At 34.4% G+C, this 23,742-nt stretch overlaps 2 protein-coding genes across 4 annotated transcripts; one reads left to right on the plus strand and one right to left on the minus strand.

Moving 5' to 3' along the window:
* The first annotated feature begins 261 nt into the window (after positions 1 to 261).
* Positions 262 to 8,659, plus strand: LOC114261530 (alpha/beta-Hydrolases superfamily protein). Of its 2 annotated transcripts, none has more exons than XM_028201801.2 (11): positions 262 to 728; positions 3,455 to 3,530; positions 3,604 to 3,689; positions 4,347 to 4,440; positions 4,533 to 4,609; positions 4,836 to 4,963; positions 5,820 to 5,891; positions 6,572 to 6,642; positions 7,110 to 7,185; positions 8,275 to 8,418; positions 8,495 to 8,659. In XM_028201801.2, exons 1-11 carry the CDS (start codon positions 390 to 392, stop codon positions 8,535 to 8,537), a joined length of 1,206 nt encoding a protein of 401 aa, XP_028057602.2. In that variant the 5' UTR covers positions 262 to 389; the 3' UTR covers positions 8,538 to 8,659. The 2 variants fall into 2 exon arrangements, 1 of the variants encoding a protein (XP_028057602.2); XR_003628978.2 differs by having other exon boundaries at positions 271 to 728; positions 8,179 to 8,418.
* Positions 8,660 to 10,074: 1,415 nt separating this feature from the next.
* On the minus strand, positions 10,075 to 23,263 carry MMH-1 (MUTM homolog-1). 2 transcript variants are annotated; one of them, XM_028201802.2, is made up of 10 exons: positions 22,854 to 23,263; positions 21,327 to 21,378; positions 19,508 to 19,565; positions 18,500 to 18,568; positions 18,276 to 18,401; positions 15,737 to 15,787; positions 11,804 to 11,881; positions 11,463 to 11,565; positions 11,015 to 11,049; positions 10,075 to 10,900 (listed from the first exon to the last, which is right to left on the minus strand). In XM_028201802.2, exons 1-10 carry the CDS (start codon positions 23,080 to 23,082, stop codon positions 10,502 to 10,504), a joined length of 1,200 nt encoding a protein of 399 aa, XP_028057603.2. In that variant the 5' UTR covers positions 23,083 to 23,263; the 3' UTR covers positions 10,075 to 10,501. The 2 variants fall into 2 exon arrangements, with proteins under 2 accessions (XP_028057603.2, XP_028057604.2); XM_028201803.2 differs by lacking the exon at positions 11,463 to 11,565 and adding an exon at positions 11,619 to 11,718 and having other exon boundaries at positions 22,854 to 23,254.
* Between the last annotated feature and the right edge of the window lie 479 nt (positions 23,264 to 23,742).

A 23,742-nucleotide genomic window follows, 5' to 3' on the forward strand; every position in this document is an offset into this window, starting at 1 on the left:
AAGAGATGATGAAGCTTTACTCTCCTCATGCCATGTGGCCGTATTTTTTATTCTTTAAAAAAAAAGTTAAACAAAGAGATGGGCAAGGCTTGAACCCATGACCATGGATTTAAGTACGAAGACTAATACCACTTAAACTAAGTACACATTATAATATTAATTTCATTATAATTTTTTTTTATTCCTACTTATTTAAATTGCACACACATCCACCCACTAATTTATCTAAAAGGCGTGGGTCCCACTAAAATTTTCATCCGCGCGCACAAACAAAGCGAGATAGTTCATCTCTCAGCCACGATACTATCTATCAGTTGAATAGTGAGGTAGTTAGAGATAGAGATAGAGATAGTGGTGGTGTTCGTTCGTTAGGTTCTGAAACGAAACGAATGGCTTGTACTCTTCTCTCTCCTCTCAACCTCCCAACATCTTCTTCTTCTTCTTCATCAATCAACCACTGTGCCATCAAGACCAAGACGACCACCACCACCATCACCGCCACCGCCACCGCCACCGCCGCCGCAGCCAATAGTAGATGTTGGAGGAGGACGAGTAGGAGAACGGCCACCACCGTCATTGCCAAAGCTTCTGAAAAAGACGGAGGCGAGGGCGACGATTCTCTGGCATTCAACCCTTTCGGCTTCGTCACGAACAATCCTTCGAGTAAAAGCGCAATTCAGCTTCCCGAGAGTCCCGCCGAGGACGGCAATGTCGGCCAAATGCTCTATGTCAGGCCTTTTCCAACCCCTACTTGTAGTTTTTCCTCAAAATTCAGTAAAAGAAGTGATGTTGATGTGAAACACTCCAATAAGAAAAATTAGATTTGAGTAAAATTGTGGAAGAGTCAAGTTTGAGTTGAAGTTATGGGTTGAATAAATGAGAATAATGAAAAGTTTAGGTGAAAGTCACTAATCGTGTGTTTGAATCATGGATTTGGAAAGGAAATGAACAAGTTTCGAGTGGATATGAATTCACAAGTAAAGGAATTGGGTCTCAAAATCTGAGTAAAACTCAATTTGGTGTAAGTTTGAGACTGTTTGGATCATGGATTTGGCTGCGAATATGGAAAGGGAAAGGGCGATTCTCCATTTCAAATCCCCTCACCTTTTCCTTTCCTTTTCTGAATCTCTATCCAAATCCATGATTTAAACACAGCTTGAGTGGAGTGGAGGAGATTTGAATGACTTTTTAATCAAGTTTAAGACAATATAGATTTGAGTAAGGGTTGAAGATGCCCTAAGCTAAGACAGTTCCACATAATTTACTGAACTTGTATTGTTCCTATTCCAACATCATTTTTTGTTTTCCTGGAATTGCAGATTGTTTGCTTGACATTTTAAAGTTCTTTCCTTTACGTTTTCAGGACCTTTTAGATTTTTAAGTTGAAAAATAAAAAAATTGTGCACTTAGTCCTTGTTTTACTAGCAGGATTAATAGTGAGGGGATTAACAATCCATGGGATTTGTCCACGTTGTTTTGCAATGGATATAAAAATAAATAATCTCAATTATATGTTTACTTTGCATTATTAGTTGTAGGACCTACCAATTTTGTTAGATAAAATATCCAGCGAAATCTAATCCGGATAACAAAAATTACAACCAATCAATGGAATATGACTCCTATGATTAATATCCCAATCCTATGCTATAATATGCCTAATCAAACAGGACTCTATGCTTTGTAATGGTATTAACATTATGTTGTTTTTGTACTTTTACGTCATGTTTGATTCACAATACTAATAGTGAGGTATTAATAATCCTATCAAATTAGTGTGGTATTAACTATCCTACCCCTACCCCATTACTAATAATCCTATAAATTTGTTGGATTAATTATCCATTGGATTAATAGTCCTAAACCAAAATGTCAAAACAAACATAGGATGATTGGGCCCACGGATTAATAATCCTAATCCCATGCTTTAATCCTTCCAATCAAACATGCCCTTAATGTTATAAATTTACTTGTTTATGATTGAAAATTGACATTGTGGTATTGAGATTTAATACCCAATTACTTCTTAGGTCATTAAATATGGCCAATGAAATGCATTAACAATTTTCAAATTTATAACAATTTTGGTTTTTTTTTATTGTACTATTGTGAAGTTTATTGAGTTGAACTTGTATCATAGAATCAAAGTAGATTTACCAAGGAATCACGAAATGCTATGGTTCTTGTGTATAATTTTTTGATTTATTCAAAAGTACTCTTGGACATTACAACTTCTGAGCTTCATATGAACAAAATCAGAAGTATAATATCTATCATTAGTTGTAGGACAATCAGAAGTATTTTAATCACCATATAACCGCAGTCTGAACAAAATTCTAAGACACAATAAATTTGTGTATTTAAAAAAACAAAACAAACTAAAAATAATTTTTTTTATTGCTTGTAGTGCTTAAAGAAATTCTTGTTCAAGGTCACCCAATGACTTCTTTTCTTTCTTGTCTGTCAACCACCTCATCTTGTTGGACTTGACCTGCAAGGAGCACTGGGATTAGCAAACAAAATTTGATGGCAACCCTCCATGAAAAGATATTTGTAAGAGAACATATAAAATGCACAATGATACAGAGTTTCCTGTATTGTGTGAATTTTTTCTGAACTATCTGAATTTTCTCTGGATATCTAAATTTTCTCTAGTTAATGTGAAGTATTTATCTAAAAAGGCGTGGGTCCCACAAAAATTTTCATCCGCGCGCACAAACAAAGCGAGATAGTTGATCTCTCAGCCACGATAATATCTATCAGTTGAATAGTGAGGTAGTTAGAGATAGTGGTGGTGTTCGTTCGTTAGGTTCTGAAACGAAAAGAATGGCTTGTACTCTTCTCTCTCCTCTCAATATGCAGATATAGCTCATTCCTTGTTAATATAAGTCACATGTCCATAGGCTGCATTTTGTAACGCATCAATCCACACTTGTTCTTAGTTTTTTTTTTTTTTTTTAAATTTATTTTGAAAATAAGTAAATAAAACAAACCTTCAGTGAATAAGGTTTTTATGTGAACATTTGATTAAAATGTAGTCACTATAAAGGTAAAATAATAATTTTTTTCTAGTTTGAGGAGTGCGAATACTTCAAGTTAACTCAAGCCATTCAAGGTTGTAGGCTTGTAGCAGTGAACTTTATCTACAGTTAAGCATCGTAACTGATAGTGGAGAAATAAATTTGAAAGCTTGAAATTTTGTCGATAACATCATCTAAATTATATTAACATTGGAGGTAGATTATTTTTGGTGTAAATATACTTTCCTCGTTAAAGATGTCAATCTAATGGTACTCTGAACTGAGATAATTTAGTGGTACTGACTTCAAAAGGTGTTTACTATCTGTGGCACTGGCTGCATATATATTTAGTTTAGTGTGAAATTAGAGAATGGCTTGATACTCCTGTTATCAAATTGTTGTACCATTTTGACATGCAAACTTTTAAATTCTAGAGGATAGAAGACAAAGGAAAGGAGTTTGGCTCTACCATCAAATCTGGGCAGTATAGATGGTTTGTGAGAGAAACAGGTAAACTTTTCACTGCTGGAACATTTATCTATTTCCTTCTCAGTTTTTTGACATTCAGATTCTGGGCCTGCAGGAGCACCTGAGAGCCGCCGTGGAACCATTGTTTTCCTTCATGGGGCTCCAACACAATCTTTTAGCTATCGAGTTGTCATGTCTCAGGTTTGTTGCTGATTTTGGTTATATAGATTCATGTTGAGATATATTGAGAATTACAGAAATCACACTACCATGGTGCTCCAGGTCCAGGAACACTGACATTTTTCCATTTGTTTTTTAATTTTACCTTCCTGTTTTGATAACAAGCTATTTGGCCTTGTACTTATTGGCTACATATAAGGTAGAGATAACAAATCCACTCAAATCATGAGAGAAAATAATGTTGGCAGCTGTTTGAGTTGGCGGTAATGGATCCAATAGTGTGAATGGGCCAAGAATATGAACTAAATGTTTATTAAAGATTCCTAGGCATTGTTTATTTTTGCATATGGTGATTTGAGCACATTAATCTGCTCTTTACTAATTATTCTGTCGTTGCACATTGGCTTCGTTTGGGAAGTTGCTATTTTAGTAGGCTATTTTAGTTTTTGGCTATTTTAGTAGGCTAAAATTTGTGTATTTGGGAAGATGATTAGATTTTTTTGTGGTTGGATGTGATGTTTGTGAGAGAAAAAGTGAAATGATTATAGGTTTGATGTGATATTTTGTCTTATTAGCTATTTTAGCCTATTTTGTCTTTTTGTGAATTTTAGCCTAAACTAGGCTATTTTTTTTCTTGCCAAACACCCCCATTGAATTCAATTTTTGTTCTTTGCCTAGATGGCAGATTCTGGATTCCACTGCCTTGCACCTGATTGGATAGGGTTTGGTTTCAGTGACAAGCCACAGGCAGGATACGGTTTTGACTACACTGGTCAGCCTCAATCTCAATATTAAATTGTATCTCAATGTTTTTGTGGTTCTGTTGAGCGTGATTTCTAATATTTTAACAATTTTTGGTGACAGAAAAGGAGTTCCATGATGAATTTGAAAAATTACTAGATGTCCTGGGGGTCAAATCTCCATTTTACCTAGTAGTTCAGGTTTGATCAAATTTGATAAAACTGAAAATTTATCAGTGATTTTTATCATGTTACATTTATGAGGCATTGCATTTGGTTATTATAGTTGCAAAGATTCATAAAAGTTCAATGAAGCTGTAACTGAATCATTTTTTGCCAGTCATAGTTATAAGTAAATCATTTGTATGGTCAACTATCATTCTAAATCTACAAATCTAATTTGTAACTTAACATAGTCTTTATGCAGGGATTTCTTGTAGGTTCTTATGGATTAACTTGGGCCTTGAAAAATCCTAGCAGAATATTGAAGCTAGCAATTTTGAACAGTCCAATAACAGATTCATCTCCAGTTCCTGGATTGTTTCAAAAGCTCAGGTTCATTTTTTGTGACAGCCATCAATAGGCCAACTACTTTTGGCAATGCTTTATCTTATCTTCCACCTGTTGTATATATTAGGTTCAAATGAACCATTAGGAATGAGTTTACCCTTGATTGAGTGGATGAATCTGTGTTTGGCATCTTGTAGTGCTTCCATGATGCACAATGTCCTCAAGATCCAATTTTTGAAGTTTAGAACGGTTTATCTGAAATTTAACAATTTTCCTACACATTTCGCTTATCAAGCGATGAATTATTTAGTGTTTTTAGGTAGTGTACTTGGCATTAGCAAAATGCTACCTTATGCGTATCTTATTGGAGTGTCTTATAAAAGAGTTTATGGACATTTATTTATATGTGATTTGTTTGTCTAATTGGTTTTATTTATCAACTGAGAATTGTATGCCTCCCTTCTTGTTTCTCCCAATTTATCATTACCTTAGCCATTTCAAACCCTTTCTTCCATACGTTAAATGAGGTCATTACTATATTATTTAAATATTCATTCGATGTGTCCATATGAAAAAAGTAGAAATTATTTGGCATAGTACCATTTGAATACTTGCTTTGAAGGATCAAGGGTGCATCTTTTATGCTTTATTTTCCTCCAAAGTAAGTAATTTTCTTGATAGCATTTGATTTCAAGACGTGTGGACTGATGGACCTTCCTTATTGGCTACAAAATTTCTTGTTTTTTTTTTAGTTTTATTGGTTAAGAAATGATTTGTTACGGCTCTTTAATATTGACTTGTTGAGTTAAATGGTGCGCATGGCATTACACTATTTCATTACTCCTCTAAATTTTTCATGAATATTATATCTATATTTGATTGAATTTGTCTTTTCTTTCAGATTTCCTCTCTTGGGTGAATTTACTTGCCAGAATGCAATAGAGGCTGAGCGCTTTATTGAAGCAGGTAGCCCGTATGTATCGAAAAGTGTATTTCGTACTTTGAGAAATCACAAGTTGTTAATTCCGTTTCTGATTAATGTGCATTGTGCAACAACATCTGCCCCCTTTGTCACTTTTATTGTTCTGCCAATCTTTTCTTGTCTTTAATCCCAACTAACAATAAAAGAAGAAAATATCCTCTGTAATTTGGTGTTAACTCAAGCCAGGTTTTGGTATCAAGAATATTATCCTACTACCAGTAAGATTCACTAGCATTTGGCATCCTAAAATGCTAAATATCATGATAAATTTCAAGTGTATGTTACTGGATTCATTGAATTGCTGTGCTCAAATTAAGTGCATTTGTTGTTCTCCTAATTATGTCACGCCTTTAGTATTATTTCTTAGGTTTTGCGTTATATAAAGAGAAATCACACTAAAACCCTTCAGGAGAAATATTTAAGAAATGCAGGAGGCATGGAGACATAATATGTGTCACAAACATTATAATGCAAAAAGAATTTGGTATACATTTGCAAACTATGCTAAATTGCTTATTATGTAAGAAAGCTTAAGTATGAAATCAACAACAATGCCCCTTGACAGCTTTGAAGAACTTTACTAAGTTATTTATTTTGCATCAATCTAGATGCATGTGTTTGTTTGTTTATTTATTTTTTTATCTAAGGACATGATTACTCTCCTGTGACAGTTACGTCCTGAAGCTGGAAAAGGCTGATGTGTATCGGTTACCGTATTTGTCAAGCAGTGGACCAGGATTTGGTTTGTACTCTACCTGCTTTTAACACTTTCATGATACATGACATGTGGTTTTCTCCATAAATATCTATAAATACAGTCATTTAGCACATATAATAGGAAAAAACAGATACTGAAGAATTTTTCTTTTGATTAGTTCATCTTCGAGTTCAAACTCTATCCACCCAATTATATGCCATGTTGAGCAGGGAATTTATTTGTATACAACTTCTGTTTTCACATATACCATTCAGCAAAATCTAATTATGATTTTTATTTGACGAAGATTGTATAAACAATGTTGCGTGTTACAGAATTATCTACTATTTTGCATCATGTGGGCAATGATGTTCAAAAATTTGTTCCATATATAGATAAAAGATTCCTTAATGAGATAACTACCTTCCTCCAGTTAATACTCTAGTTGCTCATGCATATAGAATGAAGACAAACCACTTAAAAATTTTATTTTGCATACTTTGGTGTTTCAGCTTTGCTTGAAGCTGCAAAAAGAGCCAACTTCAAAGGAATCTCAAGCCAAATAGCAGCTGGTTTTGCATCTGGAAGGTATACCATTATGATTAATCAAGATATGGGCACCGGTGGTTCTGAATAGTCTTACATATGCCTATGCATAAATAAATAAATATATTTATTTGTATCTGCACACACATGTAGCACACAACTATTATGTTTGCTTATATTTTCACTGTGTTAGGTTGAAGCAAGATAGGTGCAATATGGGAATTTTAGCCTGATAGAAAATCATTAATAACAATATATTATACGCTAAAATTTTAGAATTTATATAAAAAAACCACTTGCCCAAAGAAAAGTTTCGTAGTTGTGGTAGCTTTAGTAGTGCTCAAGTTGGATGAAACTGAAGAGAAAGTAGGATTGGTTGCTCACATATTTTTGTTCTTGTCTTCTAATTACTACTTTTGGTCAATGTTGCGTTGGAATTTGGAAACTCAAATTCACATCTCCATTTTGATAGTGCATTATAGAGCCAAGTCAGGCTCGTGATGTAGATGAACTAGGTGTAAAATGCAGGTCAACAATGTGCTGATACTAAGGTTGATAGTGTAATTGCATTACCAGTTAATACGTTCAAATTGATGACAAAAATGCTCATGTCCATCCCTTGCATGATCTGCTTCCCGTTGTTGGTTGAGGATGCGTTTCTTAATTGTTCTTTTATGATTTAATGGGTGTGAAAAGAACTCAGATGGTTTGGCAACGTTCAACTTGAAGTCATAACACGTACGTTAGTAGTGCTATATACACAATTTATACAGAATTTTTGGTCCAGAATGATGTGGCAGGTTTGCATTCTATCACTTCAAAAACGAAAGCCTATTATTGTGACTTATATTTTCAAGATTGTCATTGCCACACCATTCTACTATACCATTTTGTATAGATTTTCTGTTTGTGAGTCACTTTCCATGTTATTATATGGGAAATTATACAAATGTTATACCATTGTTTGGGGGCCTACTAGAGTTGCATCTTTGGGAAGTAAGCAATGGTTTGTTACTTTTTTATGATTATTCTCAGGGTGTAGCCTTTTGAAATATTAATGGCATCTGCTAACCCTACATTTCTTCTTCTGCTTCTGCTCTTGGATCCTGAAAAAATGGCTTCTTCTATTAGCTGGGATAAGCCAATATTAGTTGCCTGGGGAACAGAAGACAAGTATCTGCCTTCTTCAGTGGCAGAAGAGTTTCAGAAAGGAAACCCTCCTAATGTCAAGCTTAAGCTGATAGAAGGTGCTGGCCATATGCCGCAGGAAGACTGGTAAGTAACTTACTCTGATATGGGCATTGGAATGAATTTCATTTTTAATTTCTGACCAGTACACTGTTATTAACAGGCCCGAGAAAGTTGTGGATGCTTTGAGAGCATTTCTCTTGTAAATCACTATTGTCGTACATGTAAAGTTGTTGAGCATGTGCAAGCATTGTTCTTTTAGTTGAAGAGCTGTTTGTGTGAAGGTAAAGAATGCTAACTTCATAGAAATGCAAAGCTTTTTGATAAATATGATCATTCTTTTGTGAGTTCCATTGACAACCAAATGGCTAACCGAAACAAGCACATGTGTGAAACCAAGAACCTTCATTTGTTGATAGCTAATTTTCTCCTGGCGTAGAACAAGAGGCTTGCACCGTGTGTAAAGGTCTCTGAGGTATGCCCACTGTAGGGCTTTTAAGCACATGGTTATTCCAAGCTTAAAGGTGGAAGCTTGAGGGAATTCAAGTCAATGCAATCATCAAGGATGAAGATATATGAATTCAAATAATTCGAGAGGATTCGTACTCATCCATTTGAGCTAGGTGATATCTGAGTTCGAGGTCTAGCTATGGTGGGAAGGGGAAGCTCTGAAATTAGTTGAAACAAGAGTGGTGTGGTTTGGTCTTCGTTGTGCAATCAATACAGATACAAAAATCAAACACAAAATGGGTCACATAATACACGTGAATGGACTAGATTTTATAAAATTTGTCAATAAGATTGACTTTTGGGAAATCTTACCATCCATTTACAGACTTTGACAGCAGTGATACACGTCTCCTCTGATGGAAATGCATGTTTTCTCAGTTGAGCTGAGAGTGGGGTTCAATATTGAGCCAACTTGGTATAACATTTGTCATGCAATTCACAATGCCAAGAAATTGTTGAACTTGTTTGGTTGTGAAATTGGCATCAAGAAAATGATCAAACCTATGTGAGGCTGAATACTGTATTGGCCATTTGATAGGTGCATTCCTAAAAAACCAATATTAGATATACCAATTTTCATCTTTTTCTCAGAGAGCATGATGCCATATGTTTGCACAAGAGAGTGGAATTTGTGCGAAAGGGAAATATGAGAGAAATGATTTTGTGCCAGTTTTGTGACCAATTTCTTCTCACTAGAGTTATTCTTGGGCAATTCATCGCGAGTCATGTGGATGTACAGGATTGAATTTAGAATATACTTCATTTGATCTGCTAGAGAGTAACTTGAGAGATTTTTGTTTAGCACATGCTCTTACATATTCAGTTGTACCTTAATAGGCCACTTGTCTATGTAATAGAACCCATATACCTTTCTAAATATGTCATTTTCTACCAACAAATTCACTGAACAAAAGTAGCAAATTTAGGTTAAGATCAAATTTTGTAACTATGAAGGCTCAGAAACATTGGGAAAAATAAGCAGCATGCAAATACAAAAACACCTAAATTAAGTTAATTTATCAAAAATGGAAAACAAGCAACTTCAAAGTGAAAGCCATGGAGTTCAAGCCAATGAAAAATATGCCATTTTGGTGTTGTAAGTTGAAAATTGATAATCAAATAACAGAAACTAAAAGCTCCCATTCACCTACTTCCCAATAATCATCTATTTTTTTAAAAGCTTTGAGTTATTTTAGTCTCACACGTTATACGCAGAAATTATACCAAACACAATAACACAAAATTTCATGATTAAAAAAATAATAATAAACATGGCTGATATCATGCAAGTTCAGCATACAATGAAAAAAAGTCATCTGCACTGTGGCAAAGGTTCTGAAAGTAGGGTTAAGGTACTACTGCCCCAAAAAAACCTGAAACTATAACCAAGATTAGCAAATACTCTCCCTTCCATTCTACCAAAATATAGAAAAGAAGTAGACTATTTCACTTTCTTCTCTAGTTGCTTGCCATTTTGACTTCTAGTTTCAACTTCTATTCTTAGAAGTCTCTACCTTAGTTTGCGCTCCCATCATTACCCCTTATATCCCATTTCCTCCTCCTGTCGTCCAACTATGTCATCATCATTAACCATCCGTATCACACCATCGCATCACTTTCTTCGAACTTTCTACCACAGGAGGCTTCTTCTTCCTTCCTCTCATTTTTTTCTTCTGGTCACCTTAACCGTCGCTTTCTTGGACTTTGTTTTAGCAGGAGGCTTCTTAGCTGTTTTAGTTTTCTTCTTCTGATCTGTGTCATCGTCGTCATCGTCATCATCATCATCATCATCATCATTATTGCTGTCGTCGTCATCATCTTCATCGCTTCCATTTAGCTTTCTTTTTGCAGGCGGTTTCTTACGTCCACTCATGGTCCTCCCTCCCTTTGATTTTGCACTTTTAGCATTTTCCTCATCCTCACTTCCTGGTGCACTAAGATCACCATCCATGTCCACATCTTTGCTTCCCTTCTTAACAGTTTGCTTTCTCGGTTTAGTTTGTGCTTTTGCAACTTGAGATCCACTCAGCTTTTGTAACTCTGGTACATATGCCGTTGTCTAGACAGAAGAAACAAAACCCTTGAAATTAACGAGTGTTGAAAAAAGAATTACATACAAAGGAAAGTTTTAGAAAAGCAAGCTGGAGAAAGAGAGAGAGTTTGGACAATATACCCTGCCACCAGCAGCAATAAACTCAATTGTCTTCCCTGCCATAAACCAGAAGCTCATTAATGTCTTTGCGGAAGGCAATTGAACAGATTGTTAACTTTGAGATGGTAAAATTGTGCACAAGAGAAAAATAAAATTTGAATTAAAACACAAATTTGATGAATTATTTCATTGCTAAGGTCTTCTGTAATTTGTTTATCAAAATACTTTATTGCTACTTAATTACTGTTTAGTAAAAGTGAGATTCTAACACTCTGTTTGGTTTGTTTTCAGAGTTTTTTTCCTCCTAAAAATAGAAACTAGTTCGATGATAATAAACATAAAATTCCAAAATTATTTTCAGAAAATCATATGAAAATGATGTTACCACGATCCCCAAAAATCAAGTCTTATGCTATGGACATCGAGTATGTACGCCACAAAAGATTGTTATGGAGGTCAGAGGCCAAACCATCAACAAAAGCCTTGCCAGGTTTCTTTTCGCGGGAATGGAAAATCCAACTACTAGGAAATTGACTACTATCTGCCCCAACTTCAACGGCTTTTGCAATGACCTGTGAAATCAATTGATACTGTCAAAACTATCACATATATCAGAACATCTTACCGTTAACTTCTCCAGGCTTTTTCCCCCACCGAAAATGAAACAACCATTCGAGTGGGAAGCGGCTGCAGTCGGCATCAACTTCAACCGCATATTGAATAACCTACAAGTATTGCTTCTATACTAGCTGTAAAGAAAGTGAACCGTCCAGCACAAAAAATAAAATAAAATTAAAAAAGATCACTGACCTCTTTAATGCACTTGTGCAATGCTACGCAGCTTTCTTTGGAAAGGCTGGAGGCAATTTGTAGCGGATGAATTTTTGCCTGAGAGTAATAATTGAAAGATAGTAAAGTAAATAAAATTCAACCATTTCGCTAGAACTAGAGTTGCAGAAATAGCGAACGCAGCTAATAATCACATAAAGATGCATTGAAATAATAGGAATTTTACAAACTCAATACATTTAAAATCAACACTCTTGGGCTGCCATCAAAGAAAAAGAAACTAAAATCTACCACAATAAAATATAATGCTATAATAATCACATTTTTATGCCACATTTGGTTTACCATGTGAGTTGTCACCACTGCATTGGAAATAGGCACAAGTGATGGGATCCATTCAACTAATGTAGTGGTGACAGCTCACATGGTAAATCAAACGTGGTATTAAAATGTGATCATTGTAGCATTGTTGGGGAAAAAAAATCTGTATTTCTAGAAACAAGCTAGAGAACTAACCATCAAAGGCGTCTTCAATTAATTTTTTAATTTCATGATGAAGGCAAATTTTATTTTTAAAAGGCATCAAAAGGGGGGATGGCACCCATTTTACAAAAAGGTTGCACCATGATAACCTATGCCAAAAAGAAACACCTATTAGCAAGGTTGTTAAGATCGGGATCCTACACAGGATCGTTTTGGGAGTCTGCCGGATCGGATCTTAGGATCAGATCAAGGATCGTATGATCCTACTAAAATGATAAAAAAAAGCTATAATTTTTATATGAATAAGTAATACTATCAAAATGTATATAGAATGATCCCTCAAAAAAAGAAATATAGCAATTCAAAGTAGCATTCAAACATTTTTTCAGCAAAGAATTGGTATAGAGTTGTGCTGAACAAAATTTGTGGTTCAAGTTAAAATGTTTTTTTTCCAACAAAGTTCAGGGAAAAAGAAACAAAGAAGAACAACAGCAGCAGCAAAGAAGAACCAAGAAAAATGAAGAAGAAAAAGGCAAGAAAAATGAAGAAACATGAAAAAAAAAAAAAAGTAATACAAAGTTCTTGTCAAATGTTTCACTCAAAGTTCTGGTTTTCAATCTCTCATGTGTTCGCTTTGGTCAGGAACAGAAACACAACAAAAAAATAAAATAAAAAATATATAGAGAAGAACAGTCGAACTACAGAACAGAGATGAGAGAAGAGGAGGAACAAAGAAGTTGGGAGAAGAAAAATGGTCATTCAAACTACAGAGAAGAAGAAGAAGAAGAAGAAGAAGAGCAACAAAGAAGAAGAAAAGCAACGAAGAAAAGTAAGACCAGCAGTGAAGAAGAATAAGAAACGAAGAAGAGACAGAAAAAAGCAAAAAAAAAAAAATACAAAGAAGGAAGATTTGAAGAAGAAGGATACCTGGTTCCACAAAATCTGAAACTTTGATGTCCAATTTCTCTTTCCCCAATTTGTATTGCCCTAATCACAACTTAGAGGGTCAATTTTTCTTCTTCTTTTATCTCGATAAAGGGTTGTTTGTTTTAAAGTTGGCAAAAAAAACCCTATAAATCAGGATCGCATGGAATCGCGATCTTGATATGATCCCACCGATCCTGATATGATCCTACCACGATCTTGACATGGGCCCGATCCAAAATACGAGTTGGATCGAATGCTATATATTGGATCGTACGATCCTACAATCCGGATCGCGATCTTAACAACCTTGCCTATTAGTTTAAATAAGAAAAAAGGCCATGCGCTTCTATGGGTGAAAGTGAAGAGAACAAAAAAAATCCATAATTTGATCAAGGTTATGCATAACCTTCCTGAAAACCAACAATACAAAACGGCCAAAAAAATAATCCAAAATCCTATACAAAGACTACTCTTCTCCGTGAAAAGGCCTATTTAGCCAACATGCGAACCCGCCTATGTCCCTATGAAAAACCCAATCGATACAAAACCAATCTCCGAAGATCCCTCATGACAACGTGGTGGATAAGCAGGTGTAAAATTGACTCCACATACACTTTGCATAGGCAACACCAATTAATAAAAATCTTTCACCTCTTGATAAGATTATCAATCATAAGGATCTCTTCATGAGATGCATGCCACACAAAGAAGGCACACAAAAAGATGTTGCCACCTCCTTAATGAAATTCCTTTCAAAGCCCATACACTAAAACTAAGAAGGCTATATGAAATGCATTCCGAAGGAAACTCTACCCTCCTTAACAAAATGCCTTTTGAAGCCCCTACACTAAGCTAAGAAGGCTAGGCCCAAATGCCTTTCTAAGGAAACTCTACCCTCAGCCTCCCCAGCAACACTTCATAAAAATACTTCACCTCAAATCACCTTTTTTTTTTGCTACAGCCCACCACGAGTCTCGCCCTTTCCCCACACCCCTACAGCCATACACTAAGTTGAGAAGGCTAGACAACTGATCCAACTCCCAGTCTTGCACATTCATCCTCAATCCAACATTCCGAAATACCTCACTAACCGCACCTGTAGCTTGGTCCGCCACAGAAGCTTCTCTGGAGAAAAACAGAAGGAAAGGTTCTCTCCAACATCTCCGAGTGCTAATTTCAAAATATAATCTCTTTAAGGTATATCAAGAAACTTTCATTAAATTCTCTCCCAACCGAGTGCCAATTTCAGATCTTGTTAAGGAAATGAAGTTTGGTCCTTACACAGAATAATCTCGAGATACATGGAACCAAACAAAAATAAAAAATAGCTTAAATATTTGATACACCAATAATTTTCGATCACATAGATCCACTACTATTCCTGTGAATTTCCTCTTTGTGGGTACTGTGAAGCGAAGTTCCACGTCACCTGAGTACTAAAGTAATATTTAAGCATATAAGCGTGAGGGCACCCTCACCTTAATGGCTAGCTTTTGGGACGAGTTCTATCCAAAACCATGTAACATAGTATTAGAGCTAGAGTACTGAAAGATGGGTAGGGTGCGTGTCCCTGACCCACACACCGTAGGTGCTGTTGAGTGAGCATGCTGGGCGTGAGGGAGGGTGTGAAGTGAAGTCCCACATCACTTGAGTACTAAAGTAATATTAAGCATACAAATATGAAGGCACCCTCATTTTAATAGCTAGCTTTTAGGGCGAGTTCTACCCAAGACCGTGTAACAGGTACATCTTGGTTTCACTTCTAAAGTTTTCAAGTTCTCCGAAAACTCGGCACTTCATTCAATAATCAACCAGACAAACTTCCCTAGAACAAGTCATCTCAACTACCGAATAGCTCATCTCCTGCTCATAAATTTCCTGGTGGTCAAGCATCAACCAATTAAATCTCACATGCCGGAGACCACATTCTTAATGATTTAGTGGATTCAAAATCACTCGATCTCTCACCACTTTCAACAACTCAAGCAGCAGGTTTCTTCACCTTCACTTTTCCAGGTCTCTCCTTACTGCCATAACTTGTGGTTCTGTCATCACCATCCCAGGGCCCTAATTAGGATAAGCTCTTTTGCATGGGCAGACGGGTACAATGCAAGACCATACAACTCTCATCATTGCTGTTTGATGAATAATATAAAAGGCTTCCACAGCCAATTCCTAATCCTTTGGAGTCCATTAAAGAACCAGAACAAGCATACCCGGCCCAACGCCAACAAGAGCCATAGCATCTTCTTCTTTCTGAGATTTTTCTAGTTATAGACTACAGTTGGGAGCACCAAGCACCAAAAACATTTCAACCAAATCTGCTTTTCCGTTACACTCACCCACAAGCTAATAACAAGAAAGCAGGGGATCATTTAATTTCATTTATGACCCACATAGTTGGAGAAAAAATTGTAGAAAGTAGTTGAAAGTTGAAGTCATGGATTAAAAAAAATGATGGCAAACTCTACAGCTATGATATTAACCAAATTTGAAGTTTCTGTGATGAACATATTGATTTTAGAGAATGCAGGGTACACTGACTTGGTATAGCACTTCATCTGCAATCCAATTGCCAATACCTGAGATAAAACTCTGCAAAGATGAAAAAAGAAAATTAATATGTATCCTGATAAGAAAAAATAAAACAACTGTTGATAACTTCTGTTAGATAAATAGAAGTTTTTGTACACAGTACAATTTGCAAGAAAATCTTTTTTGTTTGATTAGTAGTCCAAGGTAAACTAGAGATCATTTCTTCTGCAGTTTGAAACATTTTCTAGCACATTAAGACATGTCTAGTGATTATCTGTATTTATTCTCTGTAAGCAGGATCTGTTTGAAAGATAAAAATTAAATTACCATCCAAACATTCCATAAGAATGCTTGTTAGCTGAAATGACTGGTATTTTTTTTGGTTAAATCTGAAAGAGAAATGACTGGTATTGAACAACCATTTCATTACAGTAAGTCCTTCAAGTAAACAACCATGCATAAGATTTTAGATAATTTTATTGTTACTCAAGTTTGGGAAGCTTTGTTCCCTAATGCCAACTATCAGTTAATATAGTTAGAAAGTCTCCTAAAGTTTAGTCAGATAGCAAATGGCCTTTCTCAGTTGAAGCATCAAATGTAAACAGCCTAATTAGCAAAACGCAATTCCAAATCTGGGATTGGCTACACAAATCTTGCAATACAATTTCAATTAGCTGAAACCAATTTCAAGCCTCCGTAGTCCTTGGGGAGTCTTCATCTTGAGCCACATCACACCTTCAGTCAATGTTCCCTGTTGTATAAGAACAAAATAAAGAGGCTTCCAGGAACATTGGCAAAAATCTGTTTGGTGTCAAACCCAAGTCTATTATATTGACATAAATGATACAGTTAGGTACCACTGATTTTCCAAGTCCATAGTTCACAATAGACATTATTTGTCATTTCTTAAATTACTTAAGATAAATGGGCTTGCACACGAGTCAACACTATATTGACCACATGGTAAGGATACATGCTCAGAAATTTGATTTGTTGCAAGCACATTGACAAAAATCTGTTTGGTGTCAAACCCAAGTCTATTATATTGACATAAATGATACAGTTAGGTACTACTGATTTTCCAAGTCCATAGTTCACAATTGACATTATTTGTCATTTCTTAAATTACTTAAGATAAATGGGCTAGCACACGAGTCAACACAATATTAACCGCATGGTGAAGACACATGCTCAGAAATTTGATTTGTTGCAAGCATCTAATCATGATGGAGAAAGAAAACGATTAAATGAAGCTTTTAACATTGTTCACTACTACACATAAAAAATAGGTTTCCAAATTCCAAGCATAAGAATGCTATTGCAGTATAAAAGCATCCTACTTTGTGCAAACAATGTGAAGGTTAGGAAATGGTACAGTCCACATGATGCTGAACGGCTACTAAGAAATCTATCCAATTAGTCAATTGATCCAAAACTAGAAGACATGGAGAATTGATTAAAAGGGAAGATCAAAAGTTTCAAGAAGAATAAGAATTGAGGAAGAAACACAAGGACCACAACAATAATACAAAAGGCCACTGCCTACTCAGCTCCATTAATCAACTCTAAATAAACATGTTACATAATGGTTTATTTAAAAGCATTCAAGCAACCCTAACTAAGAAGTTAGGGAAAATAAAACAAAATCAAAAGTATAATATTATCAAAATTTATTATTAAATTCTATTTCTTCAACCAATTCCTTTTTGTTCCCCATTACCACCTCTCCCAGTTTCCATATTGGATGGATGAACATTGGGTAATAGTAGGCATGGACAAACGTCTGGCCGGGTTCGCTTCGGGCTAACACTACATAATAAGGACCTTTGTGTTTGTTCAAGCTCGGCCCTACCCTAACATTGGACATCTATATTTGCCCAAGTCCAATCCAAAAAATAATTATAAGTCCTAGCCCGCCCATCAGGTTATATATTAAAAATAAAATAAAATATTCTATAATTAAATTCAATCACACATTATATTTATTAAATAAATATATTGACATCATTATAAATTGAAAGATTTTGTGTATAAATTAAAGGATTTCTTAAATAAATTCAATCACACATCACCCCAAATGTAAGTTTCAATAAAATCAACAAAGATAAAAATATATATTTTAATGTATTATAAATAATTAATTAATTAATTTAATAACGGACAGAGCTGAGTTAAAAGTATAAATCTCAAATCCAGGCCATTAATATTTAGGGTTGAAAATGTTGGCCCAACCAAGTCATATGGGCTAAAACAACATTCTCAAGCCCTAGAAAAATAGGGCTGGGCCGGGCCGGGCCGGGCCAACAGACCAATATCCATCCTTAGGTAATAGAGACTAATAGTCTTTTCTTTACCAATAACTTATTGCTAAGGCCATCTTAGAAAGGAATTTTTATAGGTGGGGTGCAGAGAAGATTCGTTGCTTACTATTGACCAGGTATCAACAAAAAAAAGGGGAAAGTTTCTGTAAACTTGAAGTTCCGTGGATTACTTTTCATGCAAAGTTTAAAATATGGAGGTACAACCATACAAGGAAAGCAGCCTCAACCTGATCAAGTAAAAGAGCCTTGATTCCAATCTTCTTCTTGCTCAAGGAGTTGATAAGTTCATCAATGGTCATAGGCTCCAACAATGCATCTGGACCAAGCTCAGAAATTGGGGGCACAGAAGCTGGCTGTGATAATAAAAACATTAAATCAGACTTGTGAAGATAACTGCCAAGGAAAAACACGAGGAAAACACAATCTAGTTGGATAAGTGATATCATGATACATTCTCAAGCAAGCGAACTTTTGCAAATCTCCTTTTATCAGTGAATGACAGCTCCAACCCATCATCTAGCTGCATAAACAGTAAGGATTATTGAGAATCAAATCAAGTGGCTCTAAATGCACTATTAAAGTGATTGTTCTGTATTTGATAAATCTTGCTTAAAAAACGTGGCAAATAATTAGCATTAGTGTTGTTATATCTCTAGGCAATGGTGTTATGCTACTGTACCATTTGTAAAACTGATTATGCAATTTTTTTTTTTTTTTTTTTTGGAACTAGAGCAGATATATAAATATAATTGAGATGACTTTTGACTTTCACCCTAAGAAGCACCAACACTCCAAGGTGGGTGTCATGTCCGTATCCAACACAGTGGGGACACGCGTATCCATGTGTCCAACACGCCACAAGGCGAGTCAATTTTTATTATTATTATTTTGATGGACACATTGGGACACTTCATGGAACTTTTGTGTTTGAACATGCCTCCGGACATCTTTGTATATTGTTTTTAAAAATACTTTTTGAAAACTTATTTGGAGTCAAAAGTAAAATATATGAGAATAAAGAGGGAGAAAGTAAGAAAAATAAAAATAATAAAAATACACCCACTCATACATCGATGTCTCTCATATATATAATGTGTCCTAAATTTATATTTATATTTATATTCATATACATAGTAAATAAAAATATATAATTTTTTTTTGTTGTGTTCTCGCAATGTCCGTGTCCTCCATTTTTGAGAACTGTCGTGTCCTATGTTTGTGCTTCTTAGCTTTCTCCTTCAGTTTAACTTTTGACAAGAATAATTTTTGTCCCGGACAGTTTTCTAATGAGAACACTAACAAATGTTGAAAAAACTAGTATGTAAATGACAATTGAATTGACCATATAACATGAAGTGCAATAAATTTCATTAATATTATTATTTGTAACTAGTATTAATAAATAAATAGGAAGGCACTTAAATTCTCTTTAATTGATGGACATAGTAGGAATTCTTACTTCGATAAATAACTTGGAATACTTGGAAGGCCACTCATCAGTGTCATTTACAGCAGACCTGAAATCATCAATACATTAATTTACTTGAACCAATGACTCCAAACTGCTTTCCAAATAAATAAAAATAAGACTTTAAAGGAATTAAAAGAGTATAGCCACCTGAGGAATCTCTTTTCAGTAATAAAATCTTTATATTCATAAAAATAAAAAAGGGATATCAAAGTATACAACCTATACAAATGAGCCCAATACTTGAATAATAAATCCACCACATGTAAAATAATTTAAAAGAAACAATTATTGTCACGCGAACATCCCCAAGGTTGCTCTTTTCAATCATCCAAATAGTACCCAAAAAAGCTGCATTCATAAGCAAGCCCTCTGGCCTCCAAAACCAACTGTCTTCCTACTTTTAAACGAGTCTCACATAGAAAATAGGCACTGCCAAGAGATACCTCTCATCTCAACTCATCTGAGCATAACCTAGTCCGTTATAATGTAATCCAGTGACTCTAATTCCCAATATGTAACATCTACAAGACGTAAGTGGCCAAAATGCATAAACTTGGCGACCTGGCACAGAATTTTCCATCAATAACATTTGTATCCCCTGCTATTGTAATTTGTAAGGAAGTTCAGAAAGTCCACCTAGCCATTTGACATGACCAAGTCAGTGAAACTTATATTTCTGCATTAAACACTAACACTATCATTTCAAATTGAGAAATTCTAATATAATTATTCAGAATGACAAATCCTCATCCGGACCTTCACAATAAATCCATAATACAGAGCAAACTCCTTGTATAAAACCTTCATTAATCAAAATAGAAGAGTCACCTGATAGCATCAGGTATCCAAGGTTGTTAAAATCGGGATCCTACGTTGGATCGTTGGAGGTGTTTATAGGATCGGATCGTAGAATCGGATCGAGGATCGTAAGATCCTAGCGAAAAAGACAAATTACATAATAATTTAATTTAAATAAATATTTCTTATAAAGTACACACAAAATGAACCTATATTTTATTAAAAAGAAGTGAAGATATTGTGAAAAATACAATACTCCATGTAAAATGTACATATAATACTATGCAATAGAAAACTCGATGGTAAAAGTTCTGTATTTTATCAAAAAAGAAGGTGAAAAAGAAGAAGAATTCTATAACAAAATACTTTACAATGTACAATAATGCATAAAAAGTGAAGAAAAAATATTTAACAAAATTGGATATGAAAATAGATTAAGAACTCAAAAGAGTAGCTTAGTCGAATGATAAGGTTTGTCGTTAGCATCCCTGGTGGAGCGGATTCGAGTCACAAAAATAATTTCTCCAGAAATTGGGAAAAAGTTACAATCATCTTATCCTTCTTAGACTCCGCTAAAGCTAAGTTTGTTTTTCCGACTATTTAATTTTCTTAAATTACCGCAATATTTGAATGTTTGTTTCCTAATTTTTTTTTCTTAGTCTATTTGATTCAATATTACTTAATTTTTATTATTTATTTTGACAACATAAATTGATATTTAGACAACAAATATAAAATTTACAACAAAATATGTCATACAATACAAAACAAGGCTTGTAAATTGGATCGGATAGGATCGGATTCGGATCGGGATTCCACGATCCTATAAGATCCCACTACCAGGATCGAAAGATCCTACCTATAAGGAGTTTTTTACACGATCCGGATCGATTGCACTCAAATGGATCGTAAGATCGTAGGATCGTAAGATCCGGATCGGGATTCTGATAACCATGCAGGTATCCAATATTCCTCAAGTTTCATTTAAATGGAACATAATAAACTTTACCTCTTATATTTTGTAACTGCAACTCCCTTAATATATATAGCCCCAGCCATTCCTGAAAGACAGAAAATCAAGAGGGGAATAATGGTGAAAGAGGTATTTGGCTTTATTTAAAATGCAGATTTAAACCATACTAGGGCTGTGTTTGGTTTATCTTGGGAATCATGATTCCAAAGGCAAAATTTTCAAATCATTTTTTAAAATTCATAACCAAACACACAACTCAAAATTACTCATAACTTAATTCAAAAATTAATTTCAAAACTCAATTCAAAACTCTTTTGATGATGTAGTGTTAAAGATGGTTAGTGATGGAATTGTTAAATTATTTTTATAAAAAATCTAAAAAAAATAATTTTTATATTTAAAAAATATCTAAAACAAATATATTTAGACCCAATCTGCTCTTTTCAAAATTTAAAATTCAAAAATTCCTTTCAAAACTCATAACTAACAAATTTTCTCTTTTCAAAATTTAACTCACAATTTCACACTCAAATCATAAATCCAAAAGAGAATCACAATTCCAAAACTAAACCAAACGCTAGGTTTTTGTCTTTTTTTTCTCATACACAAAGTTCAAATCCATAATTCTTATTATCCGATGCACAAACACTATAAAAAGGGAACATGCATTAAACAGAAGAATGTCTGACTTGAGATGATCTTTTTCACCTTTCCATTTAAAACAACATAATGACACAAATTTCCAAACTTCATCATCTTTTCTTGTTCATGATATTTTGCTAGATACATCATAAGTCAGGAAAAGAAAAGCTTTTGTATATGTACACCAAGCCAATTAGACCCTACTAAAAATAATAATAAAAACAAAACAGAACAGAACTTTAGCCCATATTCCCCTTCAAAATTACCTCAGTAACCAATCAGAGTCACTAGCATCAAACCCTCAAAATCTGTTTGGTTATCCAGATTTCAATTTCAATTTTTTTTTTTTTTAATATTTTGGTCCAACTTTCTTATTTTTTTAGATGCATCTACAACTCAAAAAAGTAAAATATTTGTAACAAATCTTTAAAAAAAATCAATAAATACTACAAAATACAAAAATTCAGTGTTCTGATTATAAACTTAACGAAAAAAAGTATTTTAAACATTTTATGTAATGTTAAAATAGATTTTTTTTCCCACTGGTTTTACTTAATAGCTGATAATTTAGATTGAAAACAAATAAAATTAGTGTTTAAATTTACAAATAAAAAATTCAGGTTTATTTCGGTGTGAAGTTTTTTTTTTTTTTTGTAATTTCCCCAAAAAAAATTACTAATCATTTGAGCCCAAAACAGTTACTTACCTCTTATTTTTTCCTTTCCATTTTTGTTGAGAAAACTACAATACCACAAAAGCATAAAAAAAATAGTCTTATAGGGTTTAGAGTAATGAAAACCCTAAAATCAAGGCATAACTGTTGGTTTCTTTTGGTGCATTTTCTCAGCAACCCAAGAGAGACATAATATTAAAACCCAAAGAAAAGTTGTAGGGTTTATCAGAGCATGAAACGAATCGTACCGAACTGGAAAGAAGGAAAAGGAGGGGAATCGAGTTGGAGCCACATGTTCTTGCCCTTGCGATGAGCGGCGACGATAGTCTTGCCGAGGAGAGAGGATTCGAAATCAGAACGCGAGACTCCATCGATGACCTTGGAATCGTCAGCGATCAAGGATCGCTTGATCTTCTTGCCGATACAGTGGTCTTCGATGGCTCTTCGAGCTGCTTCTACCTCTGGAAGTTCTGGCATTGTCGTCAAGTTTGAGCTCTGAGACTGAAGAGAGAACAGGTTTTGTTTTGTTTTTGCATAGGGAGAATTAGGAGGGGAGAGAAAAAAATTACAAAAATATACCTGCTGCAAAAATTATAAAAATATGAGTGATTCCATGGTTGGGTGTGTGCAAGTCGCACCTTTCTTTGCTTTGTGTTTTAAAATATGTATTTAGAAGATAATTTTTAAAAATATGTTTCGTTATAAATTCTTTTTAAAAAATTTAAAATTACTTTTCTCTTTTTTACACCTTAATTAAAATTACTTTTCTCTTTTTTACACCTTAATTAAGTATTTTTTTTTTTCTCTCATCTCTCATTCTTAATTACTTTAGACTGATAGGTGTTGTTGGGCCTGTGAGAACCTACCACGAGTCTCGTTTCGATAATCCAAACTGTTCAATATGTAGAGTTCGTCGAGTACTATATGCTTGTAAAAAATCATATTGATTGGAAATTGATAGCTATCTCATCGGATCAATTTTCTGTCAACCGTTTATTTTTTTACTGTTCATTCTTTTATACAAAACTGATTTGATCACGTAGCTATCGATATCCGATCGACGTGATTTTTTACAAACATATAGTATTTAACTAGTTCTACATATTAAGCGGTTCGAATTATCGAAATGAGACCCAT

The sequence above is a fragment of the Camellia sinensis genome, chromosome 4 (assembly GCF_055761805.1).
Source record: "Camellia sinensis isolate YWXY chromosome 4, ASM5576180v1, whole genome shotgun sequence".
NCBI lineage: Eukaryota > Viridiplantae > Streptophyta > Magnoliopsida > Ericales > Theaceae > Camellia > Camellia sinensis.